The sequence below is a fragment of the Trachinotus anak genome, unplaced genomic scaffold (genome assembly GCF_046630095.1).
Source record: "Trachinotus anak isolate AG129_WGS33_773 ecotype Australia unplaced genomic scaffold, CSIRO_AGI_Tana_v1 ptg000009l, whole genome shotgun sequence".
Taxonomy (NCBI): Eukaryota; Metazoa; Chordata; class Actinopteri; order Carangiformes; family Carangidae; genus Trachinotus; species Trachinotus anak.
The window spans coordinates 1,187,101-1,206,978 of record NW_027273860.1 but is presented as its reverse complement, the minus strand read 5'-3'; the positions used below and the strand labels follow the sequence as shown (position 1 = coordinate 1,206,978).

Genomic DNA, 19,878 nt, shown 5'->3' with positions numbered 1-19,878 from the left:
GAGCTCAGCGCCGTCAAGTTAGACGGAGCACAGCGTGACTTCTGGCCTCCACTTTCAAAATAAAAGCCTCGTTGATTTATGTGAAGATAAAAAAACATACCTTCTGGCAAATGTTTTTTCTGTCATTAATACTATTTTTAAAAAATGTTTTCATAGCCTCTGGTAGATTTCCAGCACCAGTTTGTATGTATTATTATTTCAAGTAACATAGATATTTAGATATATAGATATTTTTCTGCATTTTTCTGCATTCCCATAATATTTCATATATACAATTGTATGATATCAGTGTGGTAGAGTTATTATTAACTTGCAAATTAAATTCCTGATTCCTTCATGTTTGTTTGGCTTGTGAAACTTGAATTTCTTGTGTCTAGTTGGTCAGATGAGTTTTCCTGTGAGTAACTTCAAACCCTTTCAAAGATGATCAGGGTTTTCTCTTTTGGAGGAGTAACTCTGTGACTTGAATGTTAAGATAACACACAATTATGGCACAGACATCTTTTAGAAAGTTTATATAAAATAACTGTATCTACCATATAAAATGTGTTCTTTTTACTGGTGAGACTCAACTGGGTGCTGCAAGATACAAGACTTTGTATTTAATTATTTTTAGGTAATCAGTTGAACCCCATTCAGTACTGAGCAACCCATTAAGAACAAAACTTCAGCAAAACAAGAGAAGTTGCATTTTCATATAAACTGTGTCTCTCTGTGATCTCTAAAAATCAGTTGTCACCTTTGAGACACTTTATTTTGGAAAGGCTGTGTTTGATTTCCTGTCAGACTGAGTTTATTTCTGGCAGCTTCGCGGGCCCTCAGAGGTCCTGGCTCGGCCACAGAACCCGCCCTCGTCGTCCTCTTAACGCTGCTATTGGTGGTCCTCTGTCCCACCGTGGCCCCTGGGAGCCTCTGATTGGCCGTCGCTGTGTCAGTCACCAGTGAGCTGTGGGCGGGAACGAAGCTAAAGGTCACTGGAGTTCAGCCGCTTTCAAGGAAACGCGCTTCTCACGCGAGCACGGAGCCGGGCGCTGTCTCACGTAGGTGGCATCAGCAGGGGTTCACTCCCCCCGGTGTCGCTGGGCGGGCAGCGGGGGGGCCTCAGCCCGGCCTCCCGCTCGCTCCTACAACGAGTAAAATAATGAGACAAACTGGCGGGTTGTTCGGAAAAAGCTGCGTTTTTCCCGCATCGGCTCTTTCCCGCCTACTCCCAGCCAAAGATTGTATATTGATAATTGTGTAACTCCACAGTGAAAAAAACAGCCCGGTTATGAGTGGGATGTGAAACGTGAAATCCAAAGTTATTTTTGTTAAGAATTTAAGAGACTTCAAATGTGTTGTTGACTCATCTTTTTATTTAATTGGGCCTGAAAACCGTTTTGTGTGAATTCAAAGATGAAGCGCCTCCGGTGATACACCGAGCTGCTTCTGACACAGGAGATTTTGTTTGTGTAAAAGAAGTCAGAGTGAGAGCTCTTTCCCGTCCTGTCCCATCTTTAGCTTGAGGGCTAATATTATTGTTTGAAGTTCTTCTTAAATCTTCTATTTACCGCAGTAATTCTCGTAAAACTGTAATTTTCATTTTCTGGATCGAAAGTAAATGTGAATATAAGGTTGGTGGTTTGACATCAGTGTAAAATCTAATAATAAAAAAAGCTAACTAGCTCGGTGGTTTTTGGGCCAACTAGAAACAAAGAGGTGAGTGAGAGAGTCAAGGCGTTAGCTAACGATTCTTTAAATTACTGTAATGTTTTTAATTTTATTTTTACCTCTTATACTTTCAAAACATTAATGTTGACTTCAATGGAGGGAACCGGGACTTTTCCCAGTTAGCCGCTACACAGAAGCACCAGGGGCTCACAGCAGTGGGCCCCTGACTCACTCTACATCAATGTTAAAGCTAAAAATGTGAAGGTCTTCATATACAGTCTATGGTAAAGGTGTGGCTGAAAAGCTCATTAAGCTCAGTTCAAATGCAGAAAACCAGCTACCTCACTATGAATGTTCAGTTTTTACTGGTATTTGTTAATCAGTAAATAAAGTGCGTAAATAGTAATGATTAGACTTTAACTTTACAAGATATAATATTGAATATAATTCATGTGCAGGACATTTTATGTCATATATTGTTCTGTATGTCGTCAGAGGTGATTACTCCTGGATTCCCACATCGTTCTTGTGTGTTGTGGATACAGGATGAGTGGAGGAGTCCAGCAGTCGTTGTTCTTCCTCGGGCTCCCAGACCTGAAGAAGCTGGTCTGCATCACCCTGACTCTGCAAGAGGAGGACGAGGAGCCCAGGAGCAAACAGATCAAGACCTGCAGGTGAACGACGCGGCGCACCGCGAGCACCTGAGTGTGTAACAACAACATAGCACTGTCTCTGTGTTGTCAGGAGCAACGCTAGCAGACAAGGGACTCATGAAGCTTTTAAAGAGTTGCTTCAGAGGTCTGGTGAACCTGACCCAGGGTTTACCAGCACTGGTATATATCTGACTGAACCAGCTTTTACTGTATCATGGGAATGCAGCAGTCCTGTGGAAGTGTCCTTGAATAAACTGTGTGTGTGTGTGTGTGTGTGTGTGTGTGTGTGTGTGCGTGCGTGCAGAGAGCTGGTGCTGCTGTATTCTGATATTCTGGCCTCTCCTGCTCTGGACTCCTTCACTGACATCACAGTGGTCATGGCGGTAAGAAACTCTCTGTTTATTTGTGTGTGTCTGTGTGTGTGTTTGTGCGTGCGTGCGTGCGTGTGTGTGTGTGTCCGTGTCCTTGTGCTGCTGCAACTCCTGAATTTCACTTTCACTAAAGGCTTGTCTCATCTTATCTCTATGTAGAAGATAAAATAAATAAAATAAAATAACAATACAATAATAATAATAATAGTAATAAAATAAAAGAATTAATAATAATAATAATAATAATAATATAGTGACAGTTACCATGATAACTGTATCCACTCCCAGACAAGCAAAATGTCCTCATTTTCAAGGTAAAAACACACACACACACACACACACACACACACACACACACACACACACACACATCTGCCTTTGATAACCTTGGCTCTTTCCTGATCATTTAAAAATTATTTTCATATGATGATATTTATATTTAAAACCAAACCTAAATATTTGTATTTCAAACATCTTTAAACATCTTTTATGTGCCGACGTGTAATGTTTGATGAGTGTTTCCAGAGTTTCCCTCAGGAAATTATTCAGCAGTGGCGGGAAGCCAACCAGTCCTCCCTCACCTGAGTCACTGGTTGTCATCAGCCGCACTCATTAGATCATTAGATAAATGACATTAGTCGTGTGAAATAAGCTGAAGGTTATTGTTTTATTTCATAAGTATATTCATTTGTTATAAGCAGAAACCCATTGCTTTTTAAAAACCTACCTGTATATATGTGTGAGCTGCTGGACTATCACACAAAACACTGTGGGTTTGTTTCAACGACTGACGGTTTAACAGGTTTTGATGTCGCCGTGGAAACACTGCACAAGCACATCAGGCTCTGCACACACGCTGCATATCTCAGTACAAACAGAAACACAACAACACACACACACAGACATGCAAAGACACCTTCATACACACACACACACACACACACACACACACACACACACACACATATGAGCCTGCATGCAGCCAACAGTCCAATAACAATGTGAAATAATTAGTGTGTGTATGTGTGGCTCAGATACGTGTGTGCGTGACAACACAACCCAAGCAGAGACACGCAGCCAAAATAGTTGATCTGGATTCCTGACATTCCCTGTGTGCCTGTTCTCACACACACACACACTGTTACCCAGTGTAACATAAACATGCTTCTCTGCTCTCATTCACTATCCTGATGAATGAAATCAGGCCAGAAACTAAAACTCAGAGAGAAACTCTTCATTTTAAACCTTTGAAAATACTTCTGTTTCCAGGCAACCCACAGTTTAACCACAGCAGAGTCATAAAAACGTGAAACATTCTTTAGATGCCAGATTAAAGAGAGAACAAATTATAAAGGTTCATGTTGATAAAAACATAATTAGCCAATGAAAATTAAACATAATTTTTTGGGGACATCTTTGTTCTTGTATTAAATCTGTTTCCGTTCTGTTGGGACACAAAGACACATTCAGGGATTAGATTAATGTGGAGGAGATGTTTGTGTCCACACAAGCATTTGTAGAAATGATCAGAAAACATGGCTGATGGTGGAATATTCCCCAGGTTCTCCACATTTTTGCCCCCAAAAAATCACCTGGAAACAGCTGGAAATACAGATTAATTAAAAACAGGACACAGTGTTAAATGTTTTAATGTTGAGGTCGTTGTTTACATTTAAGTCTTTTTCACCTTCTGACAGCTGAGAAAATTAGATTTTATGTCCATGAATTTTAAAACAACAACTGGTTGTTGGACAACGGCCCCATGTGTGTGTAACATTTTGAGTTGTAGCTGATAAACTTTTCTCTTCTGCAGCTCCCGTTTCTCCAGAGAGGCGTCGTCCAGGCGTTTGGACAGAGACGTCTTCTGCAGGTGAGATGGACAAATAACTGTCTCAGTCTCAGGTTAAACATTTCAGTCTACTTTTAGTTTATGACAACTGGATTTTATGTGTGTGTGTGTGTGTGTGTGTGTGTGTGTAGCTGGGCTCTCCTCAGTGTGTGTTTCCAGGTGTCCTCCAGTGTTGTCTGTCCTACTCCCTGATCACCAGACTGGCTCCCCGCTGGAACAAAGCAGGACTCTACCTCGTCTCTGGTGCGGTGCTCTGTGCTCGCTGCTCAACACACTAACAAACTATTATTGATTGTTTTTGACATGTTTGGAAGAATTAATTTGTGCTACTGAAAGTGTTGCATCTCATATAGTTTAAAGCTCCATCCAGTCTAAAGGTAGATGTCCATGTGTTTGTGATTATAAAGCAGGTCTAGGTTCTATATTAATACTGTGAAAGTATCAAAGCCTCAGTCCACAGAGAAATGCACACAGCCTGTATTCAGAAACTGAGCCTTAAAACCAGCCGTCAGCACTTCTGCAACTTTGTGATGTCACAACAAAGCAGTCAGATCCTCTCTTCTGATTGGCTGACTGACGTGTTGTTACTAGAGCTCCAGAGAGAAGCCTGAGAGAGGAGATGTAAAACTACACTGAGATGGTTTAATATATCTTCTGATGGAGATCAACACTTCAGATAAAACACAGAAGAAGATAAAAGACAGACTGAAACTGTAGGAGGGTTTGAGGGAGATTAGTCCAAAAATAACAGTAGATGTGGTTGTGATGAGCTCTGTGGTGAAACACACTTTGACTCCGTGTTCAATTCAATTCAATTCAATTCAGTTTTATTTGTATAGCGCCAAATCATAATATACATTATCTCAAGGCACTTTACAGGGTCAGGTCGAGACCTTACTTTGTTACAGAGAAAAAACCCAACAGTTCCCACAACGAGCAAGCGCTTGGCGACGGGGGAGGAAAAACTCCCTTTTAACAGGAAGAAACCTCCAACAGAACCGGGCTCAGGGTGGGCGGCCGTCTGCCTCGACCGGTTGGGTTTAGGAGAAGATAAAAAGAGCAGGTGGGGGGAGGAGAGAGGAGAGAAGAGAGAGAGAGAGAGACCAGGAACAGCTGTGTAGGTAATGGTGTTATCAATAATAATGACAGATAACAGTGGTTAATAGTAAAGATGAGTAGTGGTGGATCTGGATCCTGCTGCTCCAGAGGCAGAGATACCTGCAGAATGAGGACAGAGAGAGGGAGAGAGAGGAGAAGCACAAACTACGGGAGAGAAAAAAAATACAAAGTTAATGGCATGAAGTCATCGAGAGAGAGAGAGAGAGGGAGAAAGACAGAAATAGAGAGAGAGCGCCCAGTGAATCATGGGAATCCCCCAGCAGTCTAGCTCTATAGCAGCATAGCTAAGGGATGGGTCAGGACATACCCGAGCCAGCCCTAACTATAAGCTTTACTAAACAGGACAGTTTTAAGCCTGATCTTAAAGGTAGAGAGGGTGTCTGCCTCCCGAACCCACACTGGGAGCTGGTTCCACAGGAGAGGAGCCTGATAGCTGAAGGCTCTGCCCCCCATTCTGCTCTTACAAACTCTGGGAACCACAAGTTGACCTGCATTTAGAGAGCGAAGTGTCCTATTGGGAAAATAGGAAACTCTAAGCTCTCCAAGGTACGATGGTGCCTGACCATTACTGGCTTTGTAGGTGAGGAGGAGGATTTTAAATTCTGTCCTGGATTTTACAGGGAGCCAATGCAGAGAGGCTAACACAGGAGAGATGTGATCTCGTTTCCTAGTTCCTGTCAGTACTCGTGCTGCCGCATTTTGGATCCATTGGAGGCTTTTTACTGATTTTGTGGGACATCCTGACAATAAAGAGTTACAGTAGTCCAGTCTTGAGGTAACAAATGCATGAACTAGTTTTTCAGCATCCTTTAGACACAGAATGGGTCTGATTTTTGCAATATTGCGCAGGTGGAAGAAGGCTGTCCTAGAGACTTGCTTTATATGTGAAGTAAAAGACAAGTCCTGGTCAAAAATGACACCAAGGTTTCTGACTGTAGCACTGGAGGCCAAGGTGATGTCATCCAGAGTCAGTATATTATCACATAGTGTATCTCTGAGGTGTTTTGGGCCAATTACAATAACATCAGTTTTGTCTGAATTTAAGAGTAAGAAATTACTGGTCATCCAGGTTTTTATGTCCTTAAGACTCACCTGAAGCTTGGCTACCTGGTTAGTCTCACCTGGCTTCATGGATAAGTACAGCTGGGTGTCATCTGCGTAACAATGGAAATTTATCTGGTGCCTCCTAATAATGTTTCCTAGAGGAAGCATATATAGACTGAAGAGTATTGGTCCTAGCACAGAACCTTGTGGAACTCCATGACTGACTTTTGTGATGATAGAAGAGTCATTATTAACATGAACAAATTGGAGTCTATCTGACAAATATGACTTAAACCAGCTTAGTGCAGTTCCTTTAATGCCGACCATATGTTCTAGTCTCTGTAACAAAATCTTATGATCGATGGTGTCAAATGCGGCACTAAGATCTAGTAGGACAAGTATAGAGACAAGTCCATTGTCTGAGGCTATGAGGAGATCATTGGTAACCTTAACCAGAGCTGTTTCTGTGCTATGATGGACTCTAAAACCTGACTGAAAATCTTCAAACAAACCATTTCTGTGCAAATAATCACATAACTGGTTTGCAACAACCTTCTCAAGGATTTTGGAAATAAAGGGGAGGTTGGATATAGGTCTATAATTGGCTAAAACATCAGGATCAAGAGTAGGCTTTTTAAGTAGAGGTTTAATTACTGCAACTTTAAAAGCCTGCGGTACATAACCAGTTGATAAAGATAAGTTAATCAGACTTAATATAGAGTTGTCGATTAAAGGAAAAACTTCTTTGAGCAGCCTTGTTGGAATGGGGTCTAGAAGACAAGTCGATGGTTTAGATGAAGAAACTGTTGAAGTGAGCTCAGAGAGATGTACAGGAGTAAAACGGTCAAAATATAAACCAGTTACAGTGGACTCTGAGGCTGCTGAACTGGACAGTACATCTGAGTCAGCTGTGGGGAGGAGATGGTGAATTTTTTCTCTAACAGAGACAATTTTATTTGTAAAGAAGCTCATAAAGTCATTACAACTGAGGGCTAAAGGTATAGATGGATCAACAGAGCTGTGGCTGTCTGTCAGCCTGGCTACAGTGCTGAACAGAAACCTGGGATTGTTCTTGTTTTCTTCTATCAATGATGAATAATAGGATGTTCTGGCTTTACGGAGGCTTTTTTTATACGCCAATAGGCTGTCTTTCCAAGCCTTTAGAGATTCTTCCAGGTTAGTAGAACGCCACCTTCTTTCTAGTTTCCTTGAATTTTGCTTTAAAGCTCGTGTTTCTGAGTTGTACCATGGAGCTAGCCTTCTCTGACTCACTACCTTCGTCCTCAGAGGGGCCACAGTATCTAGAGTTGCACGCAGTGAGGCTACTTGTTTTGTCCAGATGGTCTGATTATTAAAAAGATTACAACGCCTCTAGAATAAAAGTGTGTTTTAGGAAAACTAGAGACATGAGCTGAAACACCCTGAGTCCCTGTGGAGGAAACCTCAGCATCCTCTGGAGAAACAACTTGGACAGAAAAGTCCAGTAGCTCTGAGGCCCCCTGTTGAAACACTGCGATTGTCAGTATGTAGAGAAATTTAGATTATAGATTATAGATTGTTTATAGAGTGTCAGTGTTAGAACGACTCTTCTGTTGTCTGCTTCACAGCAAAGTCCAACCTGTAATCACTGCTCTCACACAGGATGTTTGTCAAGGCTGGTGTGTGTGTGTGTGTGTGTGTGTGTGTGTGTGTGTGTGTGTGTGTGTGTGTGTGTGTGTGTGTGTGTGTGTGTGTGTGTGTGTGTGTGTGTGTGTGTGTGTGTGTGTGTGTCTTTGATCAAAGTGACAGCTGTGTGTAGCAACATTTGGTCAAGCTTCAACCTTGGACCCAGTCTGATATAAAATGGTGTAAATAATATATCTGTGTATGTGTGTGTGTTCACATTTTCTTTTGCAGAGTCTGAATTCAAATCTTTGTCTCAACCTGAGTTCTGAGAAATGGTAGATAATTCATCGATAAGTTATCAATATGTCAGGACTAAATTATCAATAAATATATTGGCCAACAAGGTGTTCACCTGCCCGTTCTGTAGCCAGCTGGGTTTGGAACTGTGTGTGTGTGTGTGTGTGTGTGTGTGTGTGTGTGTGTGTGTGTGTACTTGTACTTGCTACATAGTAAGGACCAAAAAAAGTATTTTACTAACAGAGTGAGGACATTTTTGGGAAAGTGAGGACATTTTGGCCGGTCCTCACTTTTTGAGACACCTTCAAATCACATGTTGAGGGTTAAGACTTGGTTTTAGAGTTATGGTTAGAATTAGGTTTAGGTTAAGGTTAGGGTCAGGGTTAGGGTTAGGCTCTCAGGTGTGATGGTTAAGGTTAGGGTAAGGGGCTAGGGAATGCATTATGTCAATGAGTGTCCTCACAAAGATAGAAGTACAAGTATGTGTGTGTGTGTGTGTGAGAGTGTGACAGGGTGACAGGTTAACAGGCTGCAGAGGACAGACCCCCTCCCCACTGCACCTCATCCTGGATAAATACGTGGGGCTGTGGTGAAGCTGCAGGACTCGGCCTGTGTTTCCTCAGTGTCCATCAAAGCCACCAACACTCAGTGACTTTTACCAAACACTTTGCCTGTGTCCACTTTTATGTTTTTCACCGAGGTGAGTTCTGATCCAGTGACGTTTGTTTTCTGTCTGTGTTCGTAGGAAAGGACTTTCTGACTGACAGGGGGAGGCTGAACGCTGTCAGTAAGTTTCACTGCAGCTTATTCCAACACACAAACCCTGAGTAATTATAACCAGCAGAATCTGCAGCAGTTCAATCACCCAGATTAAACACTGAAATACGTCTCAGAGCAGATGTTTAAAATGTGACGGTGTCTCCTCCTGAGCCCTCATCACTTGATGACTCTGTCATTGTGAGCTCAGAGTGGACGTGAGCTTTTCCTTTTTTGTCTGTTTTAAAGGATTTCAGAGCCTTGAAGTGAAAGTGTGAAATATTTCACAAGAAATAGAAACAAAAAGTAAATAAAACGTATAGAACTGATTTTTGTGTGGCTCCACACAGGCGACGGTCAGGGCCGGAGGAATCATGTTTTCTGGTCGTCTGTCCTCATTCTTGTGGACATGATATCTCAGTAACTCTGTGAGGGAACTTCTTCAAAATTGGCAGAAACGTTCATTTGGACTCAAGGATGAACGGATTAGGATTTGGTTGTCAAAGGTCAAAGGTCATTAAGTTCACTGTGAAGTTACCAAACACAGTTTTATCCAGAATAACTCACAAATTCACTCACTAATTATGACACAATTTTACTCAAATATCTATAAGGATAAAACAAATTGATGACATTTTATATCGAAAAGGTCAAAGGTCATCTTCACTGTGACACTATAATGTTCTGCAAAAACACCTCTGGTTGAACACTAACTCAGGAAGGGCAGATTGTGACCATATTTCTTGCAACTTGGCTGTTTGATGGAGGCAGACAACCATGAGGAGGTGATTTCAGGTTCCTCAGTCCTCACATGACCCCTTCAACTGATCTTTGGACCCTGTGTGAGGTCCCGTGTGTTGAGGCTGTGAAATAACAAAACACAACTGATACTAGTAAACAATACAAATGGAGTTAGTGTTGTCAACACTTTTTGTTGGTCCCTTCTGGTTAATCAGGCATGGAGCTGAGCACCAGGGAGGGTCAGCTGTGCATCAGCATCCAGGCCAACACCATCAGACTGCCCCCACCCACAGTAAGAGAACAGAGACACCGTAGATGTCACCTTTTTAAAGAATTATGAAATACTCCTCATCACCGGGATGTGTTTGTTTAACAACAGGAGATATCTGTGTCAGAGTAAACAGTGACGGGAGACAAGAGCCACATGTTGTTTTTTATTCCATCAAAGTGAAAATAGCCACACAAAAAACCCAAATTAAATCCAAATTTAAAAACTCATCACCTGTTTTCTGGCTCACGTGTTAACTTTTCACCACAAACCAAGAAAGGAACTTGTCAAAAGTCAAACCTGCAGAAAAAAAATAATAAAACCCATAAATAAAACTTGAGAAGGAGAAATGTTTGATGGCTAAATGTCTGTGTGTGTTTGGTGCAGCTGGAGGACTTTGGCTTCCCTCCGTTGGTGCTGAGGAGGTTCTGCTGTGATCCTGACTCCGTCCTCGACCCCCCCTCCACCGGGGGAACAATCTGGTGTCACGTCCTTCCCAGGTGAGACAGCTCCACCTGCTGGACAGAGTGCAGACAACAACAGACGGCTGAATCAACCACCACCTGTGATGTCCGTGGAAGCAAATCACTGCCATGATAATTTATTTATACCAGATTTATACCACCAAGTTTATTGCACAGAAATATTTGACTTTCTGAACTGACAAAGTCTGATTCAAACTTAATAATAATAATCAATAGTCAGTTTTGAGTTGTGCGATTTCAGAAAAGGTTTGATGTCTTGGTGTCCCACATGTTCAGATCTGAGTTTGTGACTTGACTTGAACATTCAGATCTGAATGTAACTCATTGTAAAACAATTTGAATATAGATTTTGAATATTGGACATGTGGGTTTTCTACCTGGATTTGAGAAACCTAAAATAAATCTAGACTTGAAATAAACTTTTTGAAATTGCAAAACTTGAAACTGACTGTTGAGAAAGTAAAATTCAGAGCACAGAAGTTCAGTAAGATGGTTTTCACAGTCAAATACTGAGGTGCAATACATTTCAAACTGTTGTATTCAGCTCCTGATTTCATCAGTAATTTGCTTCTATAGATGTTTAAACTAAATACGAACATTTAAATCCTGTTCTGTTGATAAAGGTGACTGAGCAGTTTTTAACCAGGCAGCTTCTCACTTGTCCAACTGACACTAGAGACTGAGTCAGACCTGTGGAGCTTATTCTCAGAATTAAAGGATCAGGAGCCAGTGGAAAAAAGGCTTAAAGTTTTCTAGTTAAGTTTAACACTTAAGGTTTAATTTCTCCATAGCCGAGGGAATTACTTAAGGGTGTTGCTCAGAATCTCCTATAAGGTTTCCTTAGGTAGTAATTTACAGCAGTAAAATTCTGCTGTTTCCATGGAGACCATTGCTTTGCTGCCATTAGCACTTGTGATACCTGCTTTAACTTTTGGGAAGCAGGTAACATTGAAGGAGTCGCTGCTGCCTCATCCTCCTGTTCTGACAGAACTTCATGGTGTTCATCAGACGGTCAGAGAGTTTAAACTCTGAGTGACCCAGCACGCCGCTGATCATGTGACCCAGCACGCTGCTGATCTGTGGACATGAAACACTTCGACTACACCTGACCAGAAAGATTATGTGACATTAAACTGTAGAGCATCATTAAAACCGTGGAAGGTGGAGTGATCCGACTCAAGACGGCCGACAGATCATAAACTGACCTCAGGTCAGATCTGTGATGTAGAATCAGTTCCTCGTGGTTAAGGGTGATGAGTTCATGTTCTTCACTCCTTTTGAGTTCAGGCAGAGTCACAGGTACCACAGTTATTTCCTTACTTTTGTGTTTAAGGAGAAACCTTAAATACTGCAGTGAACATTTAAGGACAAGAATTAAGGGTTTTTGCAACTGTTTTTTATTTTAAGGAAACCTTAACTCATCCCTGAGTTAGAGATCTTCACTTAAGGTGTTTTGTGCAACCAGCCTCGGTCGTTAGATGAATAGTAAGTAATGATGATTAATAATTCAGTCATCCTGTTTTGTGTGACACTTCCTGTCTGTGTGAGAATATCTGGTCCTCACAGGTTCACAGATTTCACTGCTCCTCATGCTTTACTGATACAGACCCATTAGACTATTTATGCTTGATGATTATGATTTAATCTACAGATAATACTGCGGAGTTGGTTTCTATGGCAACTTGAGTTTCCTCAGTTCTTGTCACAGAGCAGTTTACTGGCCAAGCCACATATTAGATCTAATGTTTTTAATACACAATACAGGACCTGTTGTGTTTAAGCTAGTGGTCAGAGTGAAGGTCAGTCAGGCAGGTTTCTGCTCAGCTCGTCTCCTCCTGTTTGAAGGTGAGCAGGTGAACAGACACTTCAGTGTCCTGGTTCATTCTCAAGGTGAGTCAAGAAGAATTCTGGATGTGTTATACTCACTGAGACCAGCAGGTGGAGCCGCAGGTCTGTTTAAACACAAGAGGTCGTCCTGCTGCAGAAACACACCTGTTCCCTCTCACTAAATTAGTCTGTGTGTGTGTTTAGCATGAAGAAAGGCCAGATTATCACCATCAGCCGTCAGCTCCCCAGAGATGGACCCTTCAGGACCTACAGAGACCTGCAGAACCACTGGGACCGCCTGGTACACCACAAACACATACACACACATTTTTTAAAAACGTGCAGCTATGAGAGCAAAAAAAACACAGAAAGAAAAATGAATCTTAATTAGCTGCTCTCCATTAGAAGACATTGCCATAGCAACAGTTTGCTGAGGTTTTGGGAGAGTCTTTGACCATCAGACCAGAAATAGAAATCACAGTTTATTGTCTCTGTATTTTATCCAAACCTCAATAATGTTATAGTGAAGCAGCCAGAATAGAAAGGCTGAAGTTCAGGGAGAGTTTTTTATCTTTGGTTAGAGATAAACCTGATGAAATGATGATTTTATGAATTTAAAAAGGTCCTTTTTATCAAATACAGACACGTTTCACACATTCACCTGCACTGGAGCAAGAACTGGAGAAGTGTGTGTGTGTGTGTGTGTGTGTTTGTTTTCCAGTATGGTTACAGGCTCCCTGAGCTTGCAGAGGAGGAGGTGGTGTATTGTAGCATTTACTTCAGACTGGTCGGAGAGAGACTCTTCACGTATCCTAACACCCTCCAGATACATGAAGCAGATGAAATAACAACCAAATATACAACAAAGAAAATGTACAAAATCTGATAAGATAATAAATATCTATAACATAATAATACATTTCAGTGGTCTAAATTAGACTAAGAAATCAAATATATCAACAATTTGTTAAAATAAGTTGATGAGTTGAATCTTGTGTGTAAAACCTGCAGTGCTCCTTTAACCTGGTCCTGAGCAGGTACCCTCTGAGCTGTATCCGCCTGCAGCCGGTGCAGCTTTGCCCCCGGGTCGACCTGCAGGCCACGCTGGGCTCCTTCCTGTCTGACATCAGGGATAGAGTGCAGAGTGTGTGTGGCCTCCCTGCACACCTGACCAGCAAACCCTGTTACCACACAACCAGTCTGAGCACTGCTGCATCACTACAGGTGTTCTCACACACACACACACACACACACACACACACAAGGCCTTTCTAAAGCTGGAGTCCTTCCTTTTCTTTCTTTCTTTCTGATCAGTCCATTTCCCACCTTGTAAAATCTTCGTGGACACTTTGACGACCACACAATCCGGTGCTGAGGAGATTCAGATTACATCTTCATGACACAGACGTCAGGAGGAAAGTGATGAAAAGTGCTGCTGGTTGTCCAGAGGCCATGTTTATTAGGATTCATGTCTGAACAACAGATCAGACTGATCATCTCGGATGAGGAAAACAGTAAATTTAAAGAAAACTAGAAGAGAACTAGAAGTGTCCTCATCCTCTTGAGGCCTTGTTTTCACAAAGAAAGATAAAAGTTGTTTCTCATAAAATAAAAATCATGTTAATGACCTTTAAATGGAACAGCAACCATTTTTTTTCTTGCTAATGATTTTTGCTGAAAACTCATCCATGTCTACAACAGTTCTAATAAAAGTGTGAATCCATAAGCAGCCCTGAGCTCTCAGTGAAGTCTGTAGATGCAACGGTAAATTATCCATCATAACGCTTTGATGAAGCAGGTGGAATTAAAGCTATCTCTCATCTTGAGAGCTCATTCTGCAGATGTGGGAGAAAAAGCCTTTTCTTATTCACGTGGCGCAGCTAAAGTGTGTTTTATCAACTCGAGAAAGTCTGCATGGAGAAACCTCCGGTGAGATCGATTCAGTGCTCACAGAGTGAAACTAAAATATTTATAGTGTTCAGCAGAGGTCGTTTCCATCTGTGAGAGCTGGAGGAGAAGTTACTGTCTGTCTGCAAAAATCTGCAGCTCTTTACAAGCAGGTGTGACTGAAGTCTGTTCAGCCTGTTAGCAGCAAGTTTATTCCATGTGTTATTTCAGACACATCCTCTGGATCATGATGCCTTACTTTATTTTATATTTTTATTTATATTTTTACATATTTTATATTCAATTATGCACAAACATTCATTTGGACTCAAGTATGAACCGATTAGATTTTGGTGGTCAAAGGTCAGAGGTCACTTTTTAGCCATTACTCAAGACTTAACACAGCAATTATGACAAAATCTGGTACTAGTCTCAGTGGCGGAGGGATACAACCATGAGGTGGTAAATCTGTGTGTGTTCATACACTTTAACATGTTTACAACTAGTGATTAAACCCAGTTTTGTTTACCAGCTGGAGTCGTCTTCTCTGTCTTTGTTGGCACATGAGCGCCACATGTAGATCAGAGGAATAATGTGAAACAATTATATAAATGTATAAATGAAATCTGACTTCCTCTGTAAGTTTCCTCTCTACAGAAGTCTCCTCCTCCTCTTCCTCAGGTGTTGAGCAGTGAGCAGGTCAACCTCACCACTTCATCCTCCATGAGGCCTGTCCTCACCCAGCTCCCTGCTCCTCCTCCTCCCCAACACATGAGACCCTCCTCTGGGTCGCAGCCACCAGTCTGGACCCCTCTCTCCCAGCAGAACGGAGCTAACGGATGTCTGAGCAGTCTGACTCAAAGTCAGGGGTGTGGAGGAGGTGGGGAGTGGCCTTCATCATCATCCTCCTCCCTCTCATGTGTTTCTTTTTCCTCTTCTGATTCCTCAGGTTACCAGTCAGCCCCTTCCCTCTCCTCTTCCTCCTCTCTCCCACTCCTCCAGCCAGCTTCATCCCTTACCTCCTCCTCCTCAGTCCTCCCCCCTCTTCCTCCCCCGAGTCAAACCTTGATGAACCCTGCTCCTAAACTGGTTCCTATCTTCAAGAACAAGCATCCATCGCGTCACGTTAACGTCGCCCTGCTGCGGGTGCAGAAGCAGAGGGAGCACCTGAGTGGGGGAGGGCAGGAGAGGAGGAGGGTGACACTACCCTGCTTTAGGAAGAACAGACCTGCTACTGCTCCTCTTCCTCTTTCTTTTTCCTTTGCATCCCTCCCAACTCCTCCTCCACCAACCGTTCCCCACTTTAAGCGTCGCCCCAAACCTCCCAGCAGCACCACTCATCAGCCGTCTCCTCCCCCCAATGTCAAGCACATCCCCAGCCTCAGTCCTGCATTGAAGGCTAAACCCGGGTTTAACCTCGCTTCAAAGCCAAAGTCCAGTCCGAAAACCAGTGTGAAGTTCAGCTCTGAAAGCAGCACTGCTGCTGATTCCAGACCATCAGCTGCAGTGACCGAGTCTCCTCCACCTCCTCCACCTCTGACATCCTCTGACATCTCCAACAAGGATTCCTGCAGTAGCAGCAGCAGCAGAAGAGTGAGTCCCTAGTTTAGACTGTTAAAAATAAATTCATTACAACGTGGTCTCACTATCAAAGTTTTTTATGTTTGTGTTTCTTAAAACTGCCGTAGACTTGTAGTTATGTTCCACAACAAAAAAAGACTGAAGCTGTTTGAATTACACCACCTTTTATTCAAAATTCGAACCTTTTGTTGAAGGTTTGGATAAAATTACTGTCCTGCACATGATTTGGTCGCAGCCTCTTTTTGTTTCAGCATAGACTTAATTATTGACCTTGCATGCTGATGAATAGTTGCCTCAGTTTGCATACCCTAGTTTTACATCAGTATCAAGATTCACTGTGACTCAAAACTTTATTTTGCTATTTTTTTAAATCAGAAAATGGTTTCTCTGCCACAAGCAGCATCTGAGTATAATTGTATAGAATATATAAAAAGTACTGAAAAGCATGGTGTCTTCTCCTGAAACATCTGAAGCCTCCAGAATGAAGCCACACAGCTGCTAAATCATGTCTTTTTATTTCTGACAGCAGCAGCTCACTGTTTAGTTTTTGAGATGATGGTGCTGCCGTCTTCACAGCTGTTGTAGAAATCCTACATCCCTCCTTCAGCTGAGACAACAAGCCTGATCTGTCCATTCGTTTCTCTTTTTCTTTGATTGTTTGTCTTTTGAATTGTATCAGGTGTTGTTGTATTGAAGGGCTCAGCGATGGTAATGCAAACCTACTGGACGACTGCTGCTCTATAAAAACTGTAGAATCCCAGTGGAGCTGGAAGCTGCAGTGAGCTGTGCTCATCATGCGTTTTTGTGTTTCAGAGAGTTGTGTTCGACTTGAAGCCAAAGAAATCCAGAGCTGTGACACAAGACGTGGAGGTGGAGAAAATGGCCAGAAGCAACCAGGTCAGGACACATACTGCCCTTCCTCCTCTTTCTCCTCCTCTTCCTGCTTTCACCTCCTTTCACTACCTGTTGACCAGACAAATATCAACAAGCATCTGATAAATCCTGCTCATGCTGCTGTGATCTGGAAATGAACATCAGATAAATATATTAACAACTGAGTCTGAGATGTCCCCAAATGGCCACCGTACACAGAGCAAACCCTTGTGTTAAGTAATCACTGACTGTTTCTCTGGCGCCTCCCTCTGGACATGACGTGCAGCAGACATTATATGTTGTGTACCCACTTATCACTCAGCAGACTACCAATGCCCTGCTGAGGAGGTTTTCCTGTCCTGGAGAGTAGAGATTAGAGAAATTGTCTCTCTGCTTGGTTTTCTGCTACGTAATGAACCTAGCAGCCTCCTGCAGGTGCTGCAAGGGCACTGAGTTTGTCTTGTTTAAAATATTGGGGTGTGAACAAGTGGTGCTTTATTTCAGGAGAGAGGAGACTTTATGTATTTCTAGTGTATCCACTCGTGCTGTGCGTACAGCTTTAGCTTCCTCATAAACATCCTTTAGGAGCACTACATACATTACTGTGATGTATTAAGGTGTGTTAGTGTGATGAATAGTGTACACAGACTTCTGTCAGCCTCGGTTTCCCTACAAACGTCCTTTCGGAGGAGGGTAAGGGCTGTTAAAGTGATGGATGGTGGGGAGGAGGCGGGAGCCCACAGGGAGCTGAGCAGATTAATAACAACATTCATCAGTTTTACAGCTCCAACCTGCAAGTTTTCAAGAACAATACATCAATTACAGTTCCTGTTTTACTGTTATTTACACAGTTACATCACTGCACATGTTGTTCTTTGGTGTGGTTCATATTTTTAACCTTTACTATTTTTTTGTATTGATAAATACAAGTTTAACCATTTAAATCAAGTTGAAATGAATTTTAGTCCAGACTATAAAGGAGAGGAAAAATGAGAAGCCATAGATGTGATAATCACCATTATAGTGACCAAAATTATCACAGTTATCAGTATTATTAGTTTTTTTATTAATTGTTTAAATGTGCTTAAAATGTTCAAAAAGTAATAAAACATCAACTGAAATCATTTCACAATTTAAATAATAAAATAACACTCCCAACACACTGGTGCTGGGTTTGTCTGCTGCATGCCCACTGTGTGAACAAGGGAATAACTAATGTAGTATTATTATTATTATTATTATTATTATTATCTGTCCAGCATGGTGCTGTTAAACCAGAGACACCGGGATAAAATAGTGAGCTGCAGCCCTGAAATAAGTTTCAAAAACATAATCACAGATGGAAGTGTCTCATACAGAGGCTCCGAGACTCTACCACAGTAATTAACCTCAGGAATCGACCACGGTTATTGTGATAATGAAAATTTAAACAGTAATATTAAACCGGTAACAGTTTCATCTTTAATTGTAATGTTAGATAACAATCTTTTGAGATGGTCACTGTTTGATTAGACGATGATGATGTCATAAATGTCCTTTACACTGTTTATATATGTTCATATATGTTTGAGTGTAGGCTACTTGTGTTTTCAGTAAGAGCTGATGTGAGATGAAATGAAAGACGAAGCTCTTTTCTCTGCTGTCAGACATTAATGCAGAGCAGTGCATTAAAATGCTGTTGCTGTGTTTGACTCTTGCTCTGGTGTTTGGTGTCAGGCTGCCGGAGCATGAGTGTGTGGGCAGGTGAAAACCTGTCACCTACAACATCTCAGAAGATAACGATTCACTTCACACTGTTTTATTCATTGAACAAATCTGTGACAACACAACAAATCAAGGTGTTCAGCCAGCAGCTGGTTAGCCTAGCTTAGCATAAAGACCAGCCTGGCTGTTTCTATTATTTGACCTTTTGGAGTCTCTGCTGGTCAAACTATAGTTTTTTTCCTCTTATACATGTTTAATTAAGTTTTTCTGTGTCTTTCTTGAACTTAAGTTTATTACTCTCCATCTTTTTCTGTTGTTTCTCATCCTCTCTTTCGTCTTTCTTTTTGTGTTTCTCCCACTTTACTACCCCCCCCCCCTTCCAGTTGTCCAGGCTGAACTCTGCGACCCTCTTGTCCTGGTTGAGAGGAAGAGGAGTTCTCATCAGCGCCAAACACAAGAAGGAGGAGCTGATGCTGAAGGTCATGGGCTGTCTGGCCGAGGCCTGAGACACACACACACACACACACACACACACACACCATATCTACTTAATAGACTCACTTTGGAGTATTAACGCTGTGCTGAGCTCCTCATTTAAGGATTTGATGTAAAATCTTATCGGCCTGAATCACAGATGAGACTTTCTCATCCTCTAATTGCGATGCTGAAGATTTGCCAAAGTTAAATTCTCGTGTCCCATAAAGTCACTGTGAGGTAGAAAGTGACAACCTGAAACTACAGAGGGCTTCACAGATTGTTCAGGTTCAGTTTCTATGAGGAGTTCTGGTCTGTGAATTTTTACCCTTTTAAGTGAGTTCATGTGAACGTCTTTTTACTGATTTAAACTGTGTTATTCTGCTGTGGCTTTAGTTCAGTTTTACAGGAGAGATGTTTGTTAGATGAGTTTTCTACGACTCCAGGCACAAATACAGGCGTTAAAACAAACCACATGAAAATGTATAACATGGAAAATATATGTAAATCTGCTGTTTATTTGAATCCATTTATATGTTGAAAATATTCTATATTCTGTGTTCTATGACCAACCTTTGCTTGTTTATACCATGTTTATTCAGAAATAGCTTCCTTGTTCTTAAAGAATGTGTATTTCTATTTATTTTTATTTATTTACTGAAACTCTGTTTGAAATATAATTTTTAAAAAGTTC

The 19,878-nt window shown here is 41.7% G+C and overlaps 1 protein-coding gene across 6 annotated transcripts; it reads left to right on the top strand.

Moving 5' to 3' along the window:
* Positions 1-884: 884 nt before the first annotated feature.
* Positions 885-19,878, top strand: cunh18orf63 (chromosome unknown C18orf63 homolog). Of its 6 annotated transcripts, none has more exons than XM_071484345.1 (14): positions 885-1,040; positions 2,196-2,324; positions 2,608-2,686; positions 4,488-4,544; positions 4,655-4,766; positions 9,334-9,375; positions 10,301-10,377; positions 10,741-10,853; positions 12,870-12,966; positions 13,387-13,472; positions 13,703-13,889; positions 15,234-16,145; positions 16,947-17,030; positions 19,094-19,878. In XM_071484345.1, the coding sequence occupies exons 2-14, from the start codon at positions 2,197-2,199 to the stop codon at positions 19,214-19,216; spliced, it is 2,097 nt and encodes a 698-aa protein (XP_071340446.1). In that variant the 5' UTR covers positions 885-1,040; position 2,196; the 3' UTR covers positions 19,217-19,878. The 6 variants fall into 6 exon arrangements, with proteins under 6 accessions (XP_071340446.1, XP_071340443.1, XP_071340447.1 ...); XM_071484342.1 differs by having other exon boundaries at positions 13,387-13,538; XM_071484343.1 differs by lacking the exon at positions 885-1,040 and adding an exon at positions 1,052-1,698 and having other exon boundaries at positions 13,387-13,538.